This window comes from Lagopus muta, chromosome Z (genome assembly GCF_023343835.1).
Source record: "Lagopus muta isolate bLagMut1 chromosome Z, bLagMut1 primary, whole genome shotgun sequence".
Lineage (NCBI taxonomy): Eukaryota > Metazoa > Chordata > Aves > Galliformes > Phasianidae > Lagopus > Lagopus muta.
Window position 1 is genome coordinate 32,419,404 of NC_064472.1, and position 20,187 is coordinate 32,439,590.

The 20,187-nt window shown below is 43.6% G+C and overlaps 2 protein-coding genes across 15 annotated transcripts in view; one reads left to right on the forward strand and one right to left on the reverse strand.

The window, feature by feature from the left end:
* The window catches only part of PSIP1 (PC4 and SFRS1 interacting protein 1), a 34,993-nt gene extending 27,306 nt beyond the window's left edge, over positions 1 to 7,687 (reverse strand). The window contains exons 1-3 of the mRNA XM_048931239.1: positions 7,218 to 7,687; positions 6,171 to 6,247; positions 2,081 to 2,219 (exon numbers count right to left, since the gene is read on the reverse strand). Coding sequence (XP_048787196.1) covers positions 2,081 to 2,219; positions 6,171 to 6,247; positions 7,218 to 7,289 — 288 coding nt within the window. The 5' untranslated portion in view covers positions 7,290 to 7,687. The remainder of the gene's footprint in view (positions 1 to 2,080; positions 2,220 to 6,170; positions 6,248 to 7,217) is intronic.
* A 5,341-nt stretch (positions 7,688 to 13,028) lies between these two features.
* Positions 13,029 to 20,187, forward strand: part of CCDC171 (coiled-coil domain containing 171) — a 217,685-nt gene continuing 210,526 nt past the window's right edge. For 10 of the 14 annotated variants that reach the window (XR_007373821.1, XR_007373820.1, XR_007373822.1 and 7 more), the window contains exons 1-2: positions 13,029 to 13,207; positions 14,339 to 14,531. Coding sequence is in view for 7 of the 14 variants with exons in the window: in XM_048930578.1 (XP_048786535.1) it covers positions 14,473 to 14,531 (59 nt within the window). In the remaining 7 variants the exon portion in view is untranslated. Of the gene's footprint in view, positions 13,239 to 13,355; positions 13,458 to 14,338; positions 14,532 to 20,187 lie in introns of those variants that run through there. The other 4 variants (XM_048930579.1, XM_048930580.1, XM_048930585.1 and 1 more) reach the window with 4 other exon arrangements.

A 20,187-nucleotide genomic window follows, 5' to 3' on the forward strand; every position in this document is an offset into this window, starting at 1 on the left:
ATGGCTTTAAAAGCCCTTTTTGGTTTTCAAGCCTCCTCATTTTACCAACCTACTTCACATACAAGTCTCGTGCAAACCATAGCAATAATTACATCTAATGCCTAAACTATTCCCTTTCCAGACTACAATGTCCTGAGCCACTACTTTCAAAGTCTTTAGTTACTAACTGTGACAATAGCAGAGATTATTTCTTATTTATTAGGCAGAAGAGCGTCCTCTTACAAGGAGCAAGAACCTTATGTATTCATTTCCCCAGCTTAGAGATTATGATATTAAGGTAACACCCTCATCAACTGGAGAGCTGCAGTACAGTCAAAACACCAAGGGAACTGACAAGAATGTGAAACAAGGTAATTCTGAAACCCCAGCTTTGTGAGTTGTACATCGTTCTGCAAAGAAAAAAAATAAAGCTCATATGAACACATAAGATGAAAACAAGTAAAACTGAAACAAAAAAAAGTATCACTACAATTTTATTCGTGGATAAAGCCAGATTTTTCCATCCAACCTGTGACTCTCTGAAGTAACAGTGATATAACATTCATTCTGAAAATTAATTCAAAGGTTGTTTTATTTTCCCGTTAAATGACATCTTTGGGGAGTCATGACAGTGACTAGAAAGCATCAAGTATTGCCAAAAAACTGTCCCTAAAGTAGACTCTTATAGGTGGTTTTTTGACAGATTAAGTAACCCTTAATCAGTTTTGCATTCCAACTTCTTTTGCAGAATGTGGCTGCCATTTGCAGGTATTCTCTTTTAGTACCATCTCAAAAGCCTGCAAGTAAAACATGAGATCACCGAGATCCGCTCCAAAGGATCCACTGGACAAAACAGAAAGTCTATTAAAACAAAGGTTTTTATTTTCTGAAGTTATGGGCAAGTTCTCTTCAGAATTTTTGCCTCATCTACTTTCATTAATTCTGTAAGATTGAATAAATGATTGGATTAGTCACTACTGTTCCTCTGTAATCCATCTACTTTTACAGTTAAGATACCCCTCAGGAAAGTTCATTTTTAAGGTTCAGTTACAGGACCACCATTTAAATACTGCTTGTGGAATTATTTTACTGTTTTTAAATTAAAAATAGTGAAAATAGTAAGAAACAATCCAGTGGCTCCAGAGAGAACACTACCACAACACACACTTTATTAAAGAGCCACCACAGAAGCTGGATTGAAGTATTCAAATGATATTGAAAAGTTACAAAGAACACCTTCAGACTTGCTAGACTAAGAAATCAGTATGTATACGCCTGCTGGCAACATGTTTTGTCTATCCCCAATTGAAAAACTATTTAGAAGTGTCTGAGATGTTATGAAAACAGGTACAGCTTATGAGAAATTACTGATATGCTAAGAAAGAAAATACACTGGAAGATCTTGCTGCTGGGTTGTTTGGGTTTGTTTTTTTTCATACAGAGATTACTAGTCGATTGTGAACCATAACTGAATCGTATGTTTTCATGTTATTACAACTCCCTCAACCACCCAGGCTGTACCAGTCTGTTACCACAAAGTAAAGAGGACACAGTTCAATGACTCAATTTTCTGTAGCAGAAAAAAACAACCCAAGCATCCTTTACTAATACGTTTCTTCTCAGTGGGATCATGGAACTAGCACCTTTCTGTATCCAGGAGCAGAGAACAGGTATATCCAGAGCACAACCTCTTTTCTGCTGACTCTACCTAAGAAGCTTATTAACACTTTATCCATCTTCTAAAGTAAAGGGACAGTAATTTGGGACATGTTACGGAGGAGGGATTAAATGTTAAAGAAACGGCGTGTCACATAGGAGAAGCAAATAAAAACATCTATCCTTATTACTACTACAGCACTGCCTGCAGCATTCACCGTGACTGAGCAGTGTTTTAAACATACTTTCAACCTTCCTGAAACAGTCAACATGATTTGCCATAAGCTTACTACAGGAACAGAAATCCCCATTCACATGAAAAAAAAACTTATTTAAAAACTTATGATTGAGTGACAGCAATAATCCATTACCCTACAGCAAGTAGAATTCTTCGCTTCTCTTTCCCCTCAATAGTACAGTAACAGTTGCAGATTGCAAAACTTACCGGCTGATGAGAGAACTTCACTTTCGGATTGTTGTCAATTTCCCATAACCCTTCATTAAAACCCTTTCTTTTGTTTGGTTTTCCATATTTATCTTTATTTTCAGAATATGGGAATATGTCCTTTGGTCCCAAAAATGCCCTTCGGAAGATACAGAAGAAATTACCATGAAAAAATGTCATGTTTTAAACAGCCTTTTCAAAGGAAAAATATGCATCAAATATTAAAGAAACATAATTCAGGAGCACAACAAAATCTGCTAAAAATACATCTTTAGTTTTCTCAGCGGCCCAAGTTTTTCGTTACTGGCACCATAAAGACAGCCTCTCTCCATCCTCAAGTGTTGAGCTTCCAGGCAAGAAGCAGCCAGTGCTGCAAGTTAAGACTGCAGCTGTTAATACAACCAACTACTGTGAGGCAAACCAAGTAAGTTGCAAAGAAACAAGAAGAGTACGTGCTTCTTTAGAAAAACAAGCTTAACATTTAAGGTAAGCATCCTTAAATCCTGACAGTGTAATGCAAGAGAACAAATAAAAGCAGAACAGTTCCAAGCTAATGCATAAAGTCTCCTGAAGTTACTAAACTAAAAGCAATGTACTTAGAAGACCAAACTGAAAAAGAATCTTAAGTGTATAAGACATGGAAAAAAGCAACACTTGAATGCACCAACTGCCCACAGATGAATGCACTTGCCACCAAAATCTTTGAGAATGCACTGTAATTCAGCATTAATTCAGTTTTTCAGTGTGTAAGGAAACACACTTTATTAACAGAATTTAATAAAAACTTTAAACTGTTTGTTATAGTAGGGCTCTTCCCTAGTTCTATTCTTAGTGAACTAAATACCAATTTTCTTCATTTACTCTTGCAGTATAGTTCCTAAGATAATGTATCTTTGCCACATAAAGAGGCAAGAACACTGAACAACACTACCCCTTATCCCAGAACTATCTAACTAAAGCTACTGCCTTCCTTTTCTCATATGTCAAAGTCATCATATCCACACTACCATTCTCTCTAAGCTAGACACTGAAAAACAAATTACAGAAGACAAATACCCTGGTTTATGCTGAAGAATAAAGCCTATACAGCTCCTGCTCTACTCCCAAGACATTTCAAGCTATTATTTCAGTGCACCAATTCATATGCTGTTAAAACAAAGATGACACTTCAGTGGTTCAATCTCAGCTTTGCTATGCACTCAGATGCAGCCCTGTCTGACATAAGACAACTATCTGAAAAGTTACAGATACTTGCTTTCTGAGGAAGTAGCTCAGCATCTTTCAGAAGGGCTACTTTAGATAGACACTTTACTAAGCTAAAAGAGAACACTTTGATCCAGAAAGATTAAACACCTCCTACTCCAGCAGCAAAATGCTTACCTATGTGCAAAAAGTTTACAGTATGCCTGCACTGCACACAACCCTTTACAGGAAGAGATGGTTAAGAGAGGATTCAGCCAGCACAGGAAGGAAATGTACTGCAGAAGTCCTCATATCTGGACCAAAAGACTGGGGAGGGAGACAGAAAGAAGCTGGAAACACAGTAAGTATGCCTCCTTTCTTCTCTTCCCACTTAGCAGTGTTTGTCCAAGGTCTACCCATATTCTTCAAGCTTTGAAAAAAAATACTGCTGTGAAAAAGTAATATACTGGATTGCTGTACTTAAACTCCCATGTGCCAAAACTGAGCAAGAAAACAGAATGAAGAGAAACATTTTCCCTAACATACAGGATCTAGAAACTACAGTTCTAAGTGACCTCCTATTTATGACACAAGTTCTGCAACAGCATGATATTACCAGCACAAGAGATAGCAATAAAGGCTTCGTTCAAACCTCATTTTTAATACTCCTTTAGAAAAGGGTAGTGCTGCCACATTAGGACAGTACAGAAATAAAAACATCCAAATCCCCAAAGCCTTCTTTAAGCATGTACCTATACACTTGAACAGCAAGTATTCAGTTGTTTTTAGAAAGACCTTCAACAATATCAATAAACTACTAGTTTATACTTGTTTCTAGTAAACTGCAAAACTAAGTTCATGTTACTCTTAGCAAACCGAGAATAATTATTCTCAACTCAATCTTGTTTATATTTCCCCCTATTTTCTTTCTACACACAGCTAGACTACACAGAATACACAAGGACTTTCTACATTGATTAAACTAGTTATTTAGGCTTTCAGATACTTGCCACTACTTACAGTTATAATTTATCATACAGTACAGAGTGCCTATGTTTACATACACGTGGAACTAACTGTGAAAAGCAAAGCAGACAAGTGTACCAAATTGATTTTCTCATTAAGAAGTACAGAAAATTGTTGTATTTAACTGATTTCCAACAGATCACTAATTCACTGCTCACTGCTACAAACCTAAAGAAATCTAAGCACTGTGAAATGGCATTCTCTATTTTCACCCAATTGGTTTCTTCCCATTGTTACCCACAGGTCATCTGCTGTAAGCAACATTAAGTATGATCAAAAAGCTTGAGTTTCATCTGTTACTACTCTGAGGAGCACTACATAAATTACATGCTTAAAGAACGAGACAGTTCAGACAGTTTCAGATAGTACACTGCAAAGTAAAGGATGTCCTTGTACTTTGCAGATTGTACAAGAAACTACCCTGACCACACACAGCCCAATGAAAATCAGGCTGCAGTAAAACTTTATCTTGTTGAGGATGAGTGAAAAGGAATTCTAAATATACCCAAGCAAATTAGCAAAAGATTCCAAAGCCAAGTACATGTCAGGAAGACTAAATGAAAATAAAAGGTATCGTGATGCTTCTCAAGATTTGCAGAGGTATTTCTAAAACTTTAGATAACAAACTCTTCCTCCTTTACATTCAATCTAGGTCTGCCAACTTAGAAACAATTAAGTACAACATCAATCCATAACTATACACATCACCATGGAAAATAAACTATTCAATACTGTATTTTTAACTGCAAAAACATCTTCGAAAAAGTATTAAGAATAAAGATAACCTACTGTAGTGCTTAAATTTGCCATTAAAATAAATCTTTCATTAAGTAAAAGGGCAGTACTCAAACACCGCAACCTCGAATCTTATTTCCAGGAATCCTTCCTCAACAGGGCAGAACTGCAACAAAACTGAGCAGTGGAATGCAGTCCCCTCAAAACAAATGTGTGACTGTAAAATGCTACCATTGTTGGGAGCACCAACAACAAATAATTCCACTCTACACAGCACTGGTGCTGCAACTTGAGTATTACGTGTAGTTTTGAACATCACAGTACAGAAATGACATTATTAGAGTGTCCAAAGAAGATGGTGGTCTCATAGTGACCTACTGCTCCTCACAAGAGGAACAGATGAGCATGCACTCATCTTTTCTGTCTGGTGATCAACAGAGAAGGGTCAGGTTGATATCAGTGAAAGGTTCTTCACCAGAGAGGGGTTAAGCATTGCAACATGCTCCCCAGGGGAAGCAGTCACAGTACTGAGCTGCCATAATTCAAGAAGCATCTGGACTACACTCTCAGACATAAGGTCTGAGCTTTGGGTGGTCCTGTGCTGAGCCAGGAGTTGGAGCCCATGATCCTTGTGAGTCCCTTCCAACTGAGGATATTCTATGATATGTTCTCATTTTTTCTCAAGATCTTACAAACAAATACAAGTCCAAATGCCTCTGGGAAAAAAAAAAAGAAAACCAATGTAGGGCAATTTGCTTTTTCCTCAAGTTTTACCTGCTTCATTGCTGTCAGTGTTATTCCACTTTCTTTCAGAACAGATTTTCGACCATTTCTGTATATATATACAGAACTATAATTAAATGTCATTATAGGAGAAAGAAAAACTTAGTCATACCACTTCAGGTAGGATTTGTTTCTCTACTGAGAAGGAAAAAGTACACGGTATTGTTACAGTCTACCATTCACTTGAATAGCTTAAACAAATGTGAAAGTAACACATCCTGTCAGAAGAGATAAATTTAGGAGATGATACACTACTGAACACTGCAGTATTACAATACACAACATTCAGATAAGTCATTAAGTTGCTGCTGAATGAAACATGAACCAATGAAGGAAACAGGGCCCTCAGATATAAAGGACTTACGTCTCATGGGTGCCAAAGAAGAAAATAGGCATTTTATTTGTTGGAGGTTTTACTGCTCCATCAGGAACTTCATCCACCTAAGGAGAAGACAAACTACAATTAAACTCGGGCAACAGTTGATAACAGTCTAAAGGGAAATACTTAAAAATGCTAAGCATAAAGAAAAAAAAAAAAAAAGAAACGATGCTACAGAGAGGTAAAGTAGGTCTTGAGGGCAGTATGCTAATAGTAAGAAGTGACAACGCTTCTCATTTTACAGCAACACCTCCCTTTTTTGTTTTTTGGCTAATATTAAGGAGAGGCACAATGAGCTGGCTACAGGTAAAAGCAGCAATCCATCCAAAAAACAAACTTTTCTTCACCATAATGCACAGTAACACTTCTTACCTGTAAGCTAAGCTGATAACTTGTCCAAGGAAATAATCACAAATTCTTAACCAAGCATCTTAGCTAAATGGTTCATAATTAGCCTAATTTACAAGTTCATGCCTATTAGCATGCCCTAGAGCAGCCACAGGACTTGCCATGGCACCTCCAAGGGAGCGGTGAGGAAGGGAGAAAGGACCGGACAACTTTGCACTTTTTCAGTTCAGTTTCTCCTACGGGAAAAGCTACAGAAATACCTGACTTTAACACTAAAGGGTAACCCTGCCACGACGTGGTATTCTCCTTCGGTTAAAAAAAAAAAAACAAAAAAAAAAAAACAAAAACCAGCCGTTATTTGGGAGCAGTAGCTCTGTATAATTCGCTCCTTGCACAGCTCCACCGTTTGTTATGCCACCATACAGAAGCCTACGTTTTGAAAACAAAGTTACACAAATAGGGACAACTGGCGCTTGCTAGAAAGCTTTCACAGGGCGAGCCCGGGGCCTGCAGCGCAGCGGTGGTCGGCTCAGCCCGGGGCACCGCACTGGGGGCGGGCGGCAGCACTCGGCGGCAAAGCTCCCCGCAGGTGCCCGACAGCGCGGCGCGGGGACGGCGGGACTAGGAGGAGAGGCGGGGGGAAGGGACGCATCCTCCGCGGGAGAGGGGGCCGAGGGGACTTACCCTGGCCGGCCAATGCGGATAACCTTTCATCTTGGCAAAGATGAGGTCCCCGGGTTTAAAATCTCGGCTCATGTTGTCTCACCGCCGTGCAGGCCGTCCGTCGTCTCGCCGCGAGCAGGGACCGGGCCGCGGGGTAGGGCGCTGCGCCCGAGAGCCCCGCCGCCGACACGAACACGCCGCGGGAGGATGCGAAGGGCGGGAAGCGGCACAGCGCTCGCGGGGTCCCTGCGCCGAGTCCAACGGCCGCAAACGCCGCCCGCGGCACCGACGCCGCGCGGGCCACGCGCAGACCCAGTCTCCGCCCTCACGACTCCCGCCACACGGCCGCACCGCCCGACCCCCGCGAAGGTGCGCAGCCGCCGAAGCGGGCTCAGGCCAGGCTCTGCCTCTCGTTCGCGGCGCTCTAGCGCCTCGCTCCCCCCTGCGCCGGCGCCCGCCCCGCAGCCCACCTCCACCCGCAGCCGGCGCCGCCGCGCTCCTCTTCCTCCCGCCCGGCGCGGCGGTACCACCTGCGCGGCGCGGCGGGGGGCGGGCGCGGCGCGGCCGGCGGGCGACCGCTGGGCTTCTCGCGTCCGCCCGCCCGAGAGGCGGTGGAGGCGGCTGCCGGGAGATCGCCGACGGCGCGTACCGGGGAAACGAGGGAGCCCGCGGGTCCGCTCCGTCCCGTCCCCTACCCCCCTCAGTGCTGCGAGTGGCTCGTTCCTGCGTTCGCTGGGGGCGGGGCCGCCGCGGCGCTGCCGGGCGGGGGAGGAGAGAACGGCGGTGCGGTCTTGCGGCTGTAGCGGCGGGAAGGGATGGGGAGGGAGGGCGGCGAGGTCGCGCTCTTCCAGCGGCCGCGGCACCTCGCTCTGCAGCGCTCAGACTCCTGGACCTCCGCTTAAGGTCCACTGACTTGTCCTCGGGCTCTGCCCGGCCGATAATTTCGCCCCTTCACAAGAAAGGAGCAATTAATTACCGCCATCCTCGTCTGAGTAATGGAAACGTGGTTGTCCCAAATACGTCTTTTGTGTTTGTCTGTCACCGCGCAGTGCCCTTACGGCACGCCGCTTCCTGGCGGTTCGCAGCCCTCACCTGCCCTGCCCGGAGCTGTCGGCTCTCCCCAGCGCACCCGCAACCTCCTCCGGCCGCACCCGGCTTGTTTGCCTGTCAGCGCCAAACGGTCCTCTCACACCTTTTCAGCCACTGCTGAATCAGCTTATGAAATAGATTCTTCCTTACTACCGGTCTAGTTGGGTCTGGCCCTTCTCTGTATTCAGTTACGAGATCCGTCAGCTCACACGTGCGTTTGACTATACCTTGTGGTCACACTCAGAAAGTCACAGTTCAGCACGTTGGTGCTGATGGGCTGCCAGAGCTGGGGGAATGGGTTGCATGGAACAGGTAGTACATGCCATGACTTTTCAGTCTTCCCATGATTATGCTATCTATCAGTGACAGACATAGCCATTTTGTGCCACTCTCGATAAAAGACCTGAGGCACAGTTGTACAGGCTAGGTTTCTGCAGGCTCTGCCCATCACACTGTTGTGGGAGGGGAAGTCCTCTTGAGAAGAGCTGTCATCCTGCTTTTAGTTTTGTTACTGAAACTCAATTGAGACCCAAAAAAGAACCAACAAAAGACGACAACTGCAGTTGCTACTGAAGAAGTCCTGCTGCATTCTAGGCTCTCCTGGTTTATTCAGAAAGGTCAATTATAAATGTTTACAGTAAAACTTCACTCCTATTCAGTTGAACGGATAGAAACTGCAGTTTTCCATTGGCTTATAGGAGTCAAATTTGGTTGATTTTCTTGACTGCTTGTATCTCTGACATAAATACAAAGTTCCCACAGAGCTGGACATGAGTTTATCAGAAAATAGAAGGCAGTCAACACACCTGACAGAGAAACTCCTCCTCTGGGAAAATAGATTATCATATGGGGCAGCAGCTGTTTACAAACAAGGTAGGCTGTACATCTGGAATTGTTCAGCTGAAGGTACAAGTACAGATGCAGAATTGCATCTGCCTTGGTAGGTAGAGAATTATTTGGTTTGGTGCTTGAGCTCATGCATATTTCAGCAGTAGTTAAAGTTTACTATTTTTTTCCTAAGTTATAAAGTGTTGGCTACCTACTGAAGAAAAAATAAATGCATATATTAGTATTTTGCTATGCAAGAGCTGACAATCTGCAGAAATTCCCTTGGCTCAGTCGTTGTTCTGTTTAATCATATAATTATGTTCATCTTCCATATCAGATTAAACAAATTCACATCTTAGTTTTCAGGCAATGTTTTCAGAATTTGTTTTAGATATTCCAATTTTCTAAGCTTTTGGAAGGGGTCTTCTGAAAATGTCAATTCTGAGGAATCAGAAGCCTTCCTCTGTGTGATTCAGTGATTTTATTTTGGATGACAGATGGGCTGCTGAAAATATTTTGATTTTTCCTAATTAAAAAGCAATTCAAGATGACTTGAATGTGAGAAAGAAATTTTTGACTCTGATGGTGACAGAACACTGAAACAAGCTGTGCAATCTCCTCCTCTGGAGATATTCAAAACCTGTCTAGGGAACCTGCTTTAGCAGGGGTGGACTAGATGATCCCCACTATGTCCTTCCCAAACCCTAGGATTCTGTGATTCTGGCTTCATCATCTGTAAGTAAGGTGATCTTCAAAAGAGACTACTGAGACCATTGCATTTTTAAAAGAAAATGAATAGTGTTAAGAGCAAAACAAAAAGTTTCCACAATATTTTGCCAGTGATCAGGCTCATTAGTACGTTGTTAAGTACATAGACTGAAGCTAAACTTCAAATACAGACCAGTGTGTTGAGTAAACAGAAGACTGCAGAGAAATTGTTCAAAACAACTTACAACAACAAAATATGTGTATTTTGCAATGAAGATACTGTGTTGGAAGATAGTAGCATACCATACTGATGCTATTAGACTTTAAGAAGAGTGGATCACCAATTTTTAGCAAATGGTTTCCTTTTGAAAGATAGAATCTGTGGCTCTTCCACTAGACCTGCTGCCTGCTAAAGTAAGAACTTAGTACCCTGGTAGGTGATAAATAACTACAAGCTATGAATAAGCTTCAGAGTTGAAAAACAGTTCACTTCTTCCTGTGAACAGTGGCATTTCTTGAGCTTGTAGTTTGAATCATCTGTTTAAAGCATTGCTTCCAAATGATTTCCTGCAAGTGTCGGTTTGCTGCTTTGCAAAGCAGCAGGCTGGCATCCGGCCTGCAAGTGAAGCAAGTTGTTGCTCCCTGTTCTGCTAAGGTCAGAACTATATTGATGTATTTATTCTCTTCCTTCTTCCAGAACTTCAAGCACGTAGATCCAGCAGACTGAGTTAAAGTCACACCAAATCTGGAGAGTGGGTTACCAGAACAAATACAACCCAAATCTTCAGAATAGATAATACTGCACAGCTCTCTGTAGTGCTAAGAGAGCAGACAGTACTGGTGATGGGACTGATCAGTCCTGTGTTTCCAGTACTGAAGAAACATGGCACCTATACAGCTCTGCAGAGCTGCCTGAACCTTGTACAGCTCATCTTCATGGATATCTACACTGGTACTTAAGATTAACATAGACTACAGTAAAGTGATGGAATCCCTTCTATAAGAATTGCAATGAGGAGTTTAACTGTGTTTGTAAGCCCATTCTGTGCCCTATCCATTGGTCTATGTAGTTTCTTCAGTGACATGTTCTAGACTGTGATTGTGGGAGAAGGAAGTTTATGGACTGTGGAAAGACAGTCTGCCTACTTGGAAGGAATACAGGTGTGCTGCACTAGGACTACCTGGAATGCAACAAGGAAGGCTTCAGCCCACATGAAATCAAATCTGGTAAGGGAGGTCAAAATAAAGACTAGGGAAAAGCTGGGACTGCCACTGAATGAAGTGAGTGCCCTGGTAATGCAGGATTCCAAGAAGGTGGAGCTACTGAATGCCTTTTTTTCTTCAGTGTTTACTGCTAAGACTGCCCTGCAGGAACCCCAGACTCTGGAGATAAGAGAGTGTGAGGAAAGAAAGAATTCCCCTTGGTGGAAGAAGATCTGATCAGAGATTATCTAGGCAAACTGGATACACACAAATCTATGGGCCCTGACAGGATGCACACATGCATACTGATAGAGCAAGCAAAAGTGATGGAGTGGTCCCACTCTCTATCATCTCTGATAGTCATGGGGAACAAGAGAGGTGCCTGAGGACTGGAGGAAAGCCAGTGTCACTCCACTCTTCTAAAAAAGCAAGAAGGACCTGGGAAACTACAGGCCAGTCAGCCTCACCTCCATCCCTGGGAAGTTGATGGAACAACTTATTTTGGATGCTATCTCCAAGCAAGTGCAAGAAAAGAGAATTATCAGGAGCAGTCATCATGTGTTCACCAAGAGGAAATCATTCTTGACCAATCTGGTGGTTTTCTAGAATATCATGAAAAGGAGTTCTGTGGAGGACCTAGTTGTCCTGGTGGACACAGGTTGACCATGAATGATCAGTTTGCTCTGGTAGCCAAGACGGTCACGTTCTTAGAAAGAATGTGGCCAGCAGATTGAGGGAGCCCATTCTATGCCCTATCCACTGATCTATGTTGCCTCTTCAGTGACTTGTTCTGAGGCCATATCGAGAGTACTGTGTCTATTCCTGGGCTCGTCCATTCAAGACAGGGAACTACTGAAGAGAGTCCAGCAAAAGGCCACAAAGATAATCAGGTTCTCAGATCATTCTCTTCTGAGGAAATACTGAGAGACCTGGATCTGTTCAACATCTGACTGTCTCCCACAGCGTTCTCCTGGAGAAGCTGGTAGCTCATGGCTTGACATGTTTTCTGTTCACAGGTGAAAAACTGGCTGCATGCCCAGAGAGTGGTGGTGAACTGAGTTAAATCCAGCTGGCAACTGGTCACTAGTGGTGATCCTCAGGGGTTAGTACTGGGGCCAGTCCCACTTAATATCTTCATTGACAAGCTGGATAAAGAGATTGAGTCCACCCTCAGGAAGTTGACAACAAGCTGGGAGGAAATGTCAAGCTGCAACCTGAATCAGCACCCAGCAAGATGGTTTAGTGGGAGTGGTGGTTATGGGCTGATGGTTGGACTAGATGATCTTTGAGGTTTTTTTCCACTTTAATGATTATGTGATTCTAAGACTCTGGAGAAGACTGAGAGTGGATGTCAGCAACACACACAAGTATCTGAAGGGAGGATTTCAAGAGGATGGGACCAGGCTTTTTTAGACACAGAATCAGGGGCAGCAGGCATTAACTGGAGCACAGGAAGTTCCACACAAACGTGAGGAAAATCGTGACTGTGACAGCTTGCGCTGTGTATTCTCAAATAATCTGCCCATATTTGGACTATCTGTTTTTCAAGATTAACCCGGTCTTCTGTGGGTGATGTACTCCATTCAGATTGTCTGGTAATCTGTGGACATCATGATACATTTTTCATAGAATTCATGTTTTCTTCAGATGCAGGTCAACATTCTGTTAGAGGACTGAGGAATGGGAAAGCTCCGATACAATCCTGCTCAGCGGGACCCAGACTTCCCCGGGTCCGTGGAAATTCAAGTCACATAAATAGGGAAATAATATATATCCAAAGCACTCTTCTAATTCCTTGCTACCAGAGCAAGCTTGTAAGTGGATACACATTAAGACTGTGGGAGCAAGGAACTAGGAAGGTGCTTTAGATATGCATCACTTTGCCATTTCAGGTTCGTCCGCCGCGGCGGGAAGCGGGCTCTGCAAACGCGCCGCAGCCTGCGCCCGACTCGCCTGAGGGCGGCGGGGGCGCGAGCTCGAGGGGGAGCATGCGCGGCTCCCTCCCGCCTCGCGCCGGCGTTGCCCGGGCACAGCGTTTCCACGCACTGCGTTCCAGACTCGGGCGGAGCCGCCGCAACAGGAAGCGGCAATCGGAGAGTCCCGGCGCGCGGGCGCGCGGGGCGGGCGGGGCCGCGTTCTTCTAACCGGACTCTAACCGCCGAGCGGCCCGGAGAGGTGCGAGGGTACGAGATGAGCTAGGGCGGGCCGGATCGGGTACGGCGGAACGGGGCTTCTCTGCGGTGCGGCGCCGCTCCGGGCTGGCGTTCAGCTTGGCGGCGGCCGGCCTGGAAGCGGGCGGGAGAGCGGGCGGCGGCCACGGTCCCGGGACACCTCGCGTGGCGGTCGCGTTCGACCGAACCCTTTGGGGCATTTCTTGTTGGCTTTGAGTCCGTCGCGGTGAGGGTCTGTCGGCCACGGCCTGTTGGAGCTGCGGTACGGGCGCGCGTGTCAGCAGGGAAGCGCTGTGTGCTGCTAGCGGGGGGCAGCCGCGGAGGAGTGCCTTGTGCCGGGGAGCTGAGCTGCGGAGTTCCTTGCCTCGTTAACCTGAGTGCGGAATGTTGTGTGTTCCTCTTGTGTGCTCGTCGTAACTGATTTAAGGAGCTCATAAATTATGTTTGCTACTCAGCCTGGAGTAAATATATAGATAGATAGATAGATACACATGTGTACATATGTGTGTAGTTATAGATATATGTATACACAGTCTGTGTCATAAAAATGCAATTGATACTGATTTTTTTTTTCCTATTGCTGATACTGAATTATGAAATTTATAGTAAAGAGTTTGGTTCTCCTCCTTTGTGCTCTCTGATATTGCTGATGCATCTCATGCAGGAGAAATAGTGTTGAGTAAGAAGTAGTGGATCTATGAAATAGAAGGCGAGTTGTGTCGTTCTCTGCACTGACACTTGATTATTGACTTAAAAGAAAAAAAAGAAAGTAAAAAGCAAACGGGCAAATCTCCAAAACAAAGTCCAACAAAATACAGGGTTAATCTCCCCTAGAATTATTTTGAAGAGAAATCAAGTTTGCAATCCTCTTAAGAGTGAAGGCTGTGGTGACAGATACAATCTGTGCAGACAACGCATTTTGTGTTGGCATCTATCTGAAAACTGATAGTGGATTTTCTACAATTTTGTTTTAATCTAAACCTTTCAGGCTCAGAGGACTAACAGTGCAGATGTTTACTGAATAAAACAGTTGTCGAATTACAATTGATGGCAATTGTTCAGATGGTGCTGCAGTAATGCTGTTCATTAAAGTGTTTTGACAGCTTATGTAACCAACTAAACAATTATGCCTCTGTGTTACAGGTTTTAATGTCTTTATTTTATGGAAAAGAGGAAACTTTGAAGCTTCTCAACTTAAAACTTAGAAAAAAAAAATATTGTTGTTGAAGATGATCTTAATTCCAAGGACCTCACAGACTTAAAAAGCTACTGACATAATGACTGACATAATGAATTTGTCTTCTCCAGTCAGCCATGTTGATCATGAAGCTAAACGGTGAGTTTTACTTCTGAGTCGTCTTAGTCTGGTACTATGGTTCAGCTTTCTGTGGTTAACGTTCTCGATCCCTGAGACTGTATAAGTCAGAAGAAGCAGATATGATGCATTAAAGCTGTGTCATGCCATTATAGTCATTATATGAAGAGGTTTAGTTGTCTAAAGAGATTTGTAATGGCCATCTGATGTACAGGAATTCTTCTTTGATTGCAGAAGACATAACTTGCATAGAAAGGGAGTTCCTGTCTTGTGTCTGGGGCACTGATATGAAATGCCAGAATGATTCTGTATTAGCTGAGGTTGAAGAGGTCGGGTTCAAGTCTTACTCACACATAGGCAGAAAACAAAAATGCTTGAATATAAACTTGAGATAGGCAGTCAGACTGTGGACCACTTCCTCAGGTAGGGGAATTTTGAGGATTGCATTGATAAGTGGAACGTAAGACAAATTCTCCCTGTTTCTATACGCTTTCTGCTACACATGGATGGAAGGATGGTGAAAAACCTTTTTCTGTCATGTTCTTTGTGCACTGTAACTAGCTGGCTTAGTAAATAAGTATGAGCTTAAAGCTTTTGAGTTAGAGGGTCGCTTTACAGGGTCAACTCGAAAGTTGTTTCACTTCTATTGCTAAGAAACTTCAAAATACTTCTAAAGGCAGTGCCTTTCATAAAAGTTGTAGTTGATAAAATACATGTTTTTTTGTTCAAAAGCAGTTATTAATGAACTATTAATATAAGACAGCAGAAATAAAAAGCTTTCTCTGAATTCTTGTTCAAATCATACATACTGTAACACTTCCTAGGGATATTTTGTGTGATTTTTGTCTTTGATTTAAGCTTCCCTCAGCTTTATATTGTAACGCGTCTGCACTTCATGTGGGGTTGGACTCGATCTCTAGAGGTCCCTTCCAAACCCTACAATTCTGTGATTCTGTGAATATGGAAGGAAGAATCTCATAGAACTATAAAGGTTGGAAGGGTCGTCTTGACATTTGTGTTCAACCCTGCCCTTGCTAAAAGCAGGTTCCCTATAGCAGGTCGCATGGGAAAGTGTTCAGACAGTCTAAAATATCTCCAGAGGGGGAGATTCCACAACCTCTCTGTGCAGCTCATTGCAGTGCTTTGTCACTCTTACAGTAAAGAAGTTCTTCCTTGAGTCCACCCCCATTGATTTGACTCCCCCACATAAGATATTTATAAACTGTGTTGGGATCGCTTCTCAGCCTTCTCTTTTTGAGACTGAACAGTCTCAAGTCTCTCTTCCTTGTACAGGAGATGTTGCAGGCCCCTAATTATCCTTGTAGCCCTTTCTCAACAGGTGGCATGAAATGTCTGTAATATGCTGCATATGCTTGTGATTCTGTGGAGGTTAAATAAAATATCACAAGAATGGGATTTCTGGAGGCTGAGGTTGTATTTGCAGATATTCAAGCAGACAGATAGAAAAATGAAACGGTTAATGTAACAATCTTTTTTTTTTTTTTGAAACAGCTGATTCAATTTGATTTTATGCTGAGAACAAAAATAGTGTTTTCAGCTCCGTATTATTAGTTTTTCAGTAATGCCATTGTGAGCTTTAGAGGTTATGCAGAAAATACTGCTTCTTTTTCAGTAGTCACCCTTTCATTTTAATGAAATCCTAGGCCAACACAGAATTTCTGGAATGTCCCCAATATCTTACTTCTTGTGTTTGCTCTTCTTCTACTGATTCCAGTATTTATAACATTAAATCGCACAAAGCCACACGTTTATTTCATAGTTTTCTCCGTTGTGCTTATTTCTGTTGACTTCTCTGGTCAATTAGTACATAATTAGCAGTTTTTAAGAAGGAAAATAATGCTGGTGGGTGCAAACCATGACTCCTGCCTTCTCCAACCCCAAAACTTAACAAAATCTTAAATTCTTCCCATACCTGTTGCTGATTCGAAGGCTGGGGAGAGTGGACAAAGAGACACTCTAGATTATTTTTTTTTCCTTTCTAGTCTATACTTTGTTACCTTTGACACCTGGCCTTTTTATAGCTGTATTTTGTTGAGACTGGTCGTCGTTTCACCTCTGAATAAGATGATCTAGCTTGCTTTCTTCTATCTTTTATACAGCTGTGGGGAAGGGGTTGCAAAGGAGAAGCCTCTGGACATTTATGTGATGTCCACAAACAAGCTCTTACACAGCTTCTGGAAGTGCACAGCATTCAGATCTCTTTTGTTTCCTGCTTGATTTACCACTTCGTCTTGCTGCCATAGCTAAGAGTTATTTAAAACTTCCTTCTCAAGAAGGAAGTCTTAAGGGCGCAGGAGCAGGCAGTCCCCCTGAGCTGCAAAATGAGCCGTCGGGGAAGAAGAACGGCGTGGATGAATAGGGAGCTATTCTTGAGGCTCCGGGAGAAAAAGAGAATCTACCGCCTGTGGAAAGAGGGACAGGCCACTCAGAATGAATACAAGGAAGTTGTTAGGATGTGTAGAGGTGAAATCAGAAAGGCAAAAGCCAGCTTGAATTTAACCTGGCCGCTGGGGTGAAAAGGAATAAGAAACTCTTTTATAAATACATTAACAGTAAGAGGAGGACAAAGGAGAATATCCACTCTTTGCAGGATGAGGCTGGGGATGTGACCACTGAGGATAAGGAAAAGGCAGAGGTTCTGAATGCCTTCTTTACGTCTGTCTTTAAAAGTCAGACCAGTTATCCTCAGGATACTCCTCTCTCTGACCTGGTAATCTCGGCCGGGGAGCACACTAACCCCCCTGTGATTCTGAAAGAAACAGTCAGAGACCTACTGCTCCAGCTGGACTGTCACAAGTCGATGGGGCCAGATGAGATCCACCCGAGAGTGCGGAGGGAACTGGTGGAGGTGATAGCCGAGCCGCTTTCCATCATCTGTCAGCGCTCCTTGTTGACTGATGAGGTCCCAGAAGACTGGAGGCTTGCCAACGTGACTCCCATTTATAAGAAAGGTCGTAAGGAGGATCCGGGGAACTACAGGCCTGTCAGCCTGACCTCGGTGCCAGGGAAGGTTATGGAGCAGATCGTCTTGAGGGAGATCATGCGGCATGTGCAGGGTGACCGGGGGATCAGGCCTAGCCAGCATGGGTTTGTGAAGGGCAGGTCCTGTTTGACCAACCTGATCTCCTTCTATGATCTAGTGACCCATCTGGTGGATGAGGGAAAGGCTGTTGATGTGGTCTACCTAGACTTCAGCAAAGCCTTTGACACTGTCTCCCACAGCATTCTCCTGCAGAAGCTGGCAGCCCAAAGCTTGGCTGGGTACACTCTTGGCTGGGTAAGGAGCTGGCTGGAGGGCCGGGCACAGAGACTGGTGGTGAATGGAGTTGAATCCAGCTGGTGACCGGTCGTGAGTGGTGTTCCGCAGGGGTCAGTGCTGGGGCCTGTCCTCTTCAATATCTTTATTGATGACCTCGATGAGGGTATGGAGTGCACCCTCAGTAAATTCGCAGATGACACCAAATTGGCTGGAAGTGTTGATCTGCCTGGGGGTAGCGAGGCCCTACAGAGGGATCTGGACAGGCTGGAGAGCTGGGCTGGAGCCAATGGGATGAGTTTCAACAAGGCCAAATGCCGGGTCCTGCACTTCGGCCACAACAACCCCAGGCGACGCTACAGGCTTGGGGCGGTGTGGCTGGAGGACTGCGTAGAGGAAATGGACCTGGGGGTATTGATTGATGCTCGGCTGAACATGAGCCGACAGTGTGCCCAGGTGGCCAAAAAGGCCAATGGCATCCTGGCTTGCATCAGAAACAGTGCTGCAAGCAGGAGCAGAGAGGTGATTGTTCCCCTATATTCAGCACTCGTCAGGCCGCACCTTGAGTACTGTGTCCAGTTTTGGGCCCCTCACTGCAAGAAAGATATTGAGGCCCTGGAACGTGTTCAAAGGAGGGCAACGAAGCTGGTGAGGGGTCTGGAACACAGGCCATATGAGGAGAGGCTGAAGGAGCTGGGAATGTTCAGCCTGGAGAGGAAGAGGCTCAGGGGAGACCTCATTGCTCTCTATAACTTCCTGAAGGGAGGTTGTAGTGAGCTGGGGGTCGGCCTCTTCTCTCCTGTCATTAGTGATAGGACCAGAGGGAATGGCTTCAAGCTACGGCAGGGGAGATTCAGGCTGGACATGAGGAAGTATTACTTTTCAGAAAGGGCGGTCAGGCACTGGAATGGACTGCCCAGGGAGGTGGTGGAGTCACCGAGCCTGGGGGTGTTCAAGGAAAGGCTGGATGTTGTGTTGAGGGACATGGTTTAGTGGGAGCTATTGGAAATAGGTGAATGGTTGGACTGGGTGATCTTTTAGGTCTTTTCCAACCTTGGTGATTCTATGATTCTATGATTCTAAAATAACAGTCATTCTTTCTGCCACCTTACCAGAAAGCTAGTAATGTGCCTGGCATTTTCTCTAAGTACATGCAAGTTTTAATGGTCCTGATCTCCTACATTTATTGAATGTACAAAATGTGTTAAAGAAATGGCACCATGTGGAACAATTACTGGTAACATACAGTTATTTTGTTTTCATAGGTGTCATTTTATGATTTTTGGTTATTGGTATTCCACATCATAACATCATGTAGTGCACTGGGAGTTAAAGAGTTAATGCTCCAGGTCTGGGTACCTGTCCCAAAAAAGAGCAACTGCCTACCCCAGAGAACTGTTTGTTGTTCTGTTGTTGTTTCCACTCCGAGGGAAGGATAATAACTGTTTGTTGATCCCTTGCCCTCCCCAGCTCATCTCTAGTCCCAGTCATCTCGCCTGCCTCAGCATTAGAGTAAGGCCTTTAGTTTTTGGACGCTCTTTCTCATTTATCTTGATTTACTACTTCCAATTCTAATTATATTGTATTGTATCATAGTGTGTTATCTTGCATTCCAGTATCTTATTTAGTAAATTAGTTTATTTCTCCTCAGATTGTTGCTGCTGTTTTGTTTTTAGCCCATCTCTTTACCGTTTTCCTTTTTTTCCCTTTTCCCTTTCCCAGGCTGTGGGTCTGTGGATCAGCCCCCCCCAGCCTCCCCCCATAGTCACAGAATCGGTCCAAACCAGCCTGTAAAACATTGACATTAACTTTGTCTTGTTTTAAAGTGAAAATAGACTTACCTTACTTAGGTCTTTATATTGATATATAAAGTGGATACAGACTTGCTAATTGTATGATAAAACATCTTTGGACCTGTGCTAAAAAATAAAATGTCATCCTCTTTTTAGTGATGTCGTTACAATTAATAGTTACAAAGTTATGTTACATTCCCTGGCTTTCATAGCATTCTTGTCTTTTGAAAAAATTTCATCTATATGTATTAACACATAGGGTTCTCATTCGCAGAAAATCGTCCAGTATAAAAACTTAGACTCCAGTTAAAAAAACAAAAGTTCTCAAACCCTAACCAACAAATAATTAAATAGTAATAAATACTGTTACTTCTGTAATTAATATTTAGGACTCGTTAAACAAAGATAAACGTTCTATTTTTTTTAAGTCTGTTGGAAACTGACTATTTTGTGGTTAATGTAGTCATGTTTCTTTGGGCTGTATATTTCTTGGTGATCCTGACAACTTTTGCTTTCATGTGGAGCAGCTAATGTCAATTTTTTTACATGTGTGCGTGCAAAAAATGACTTTTAACACTTGAAATAACTTAAAGTATGGCCAACTTGA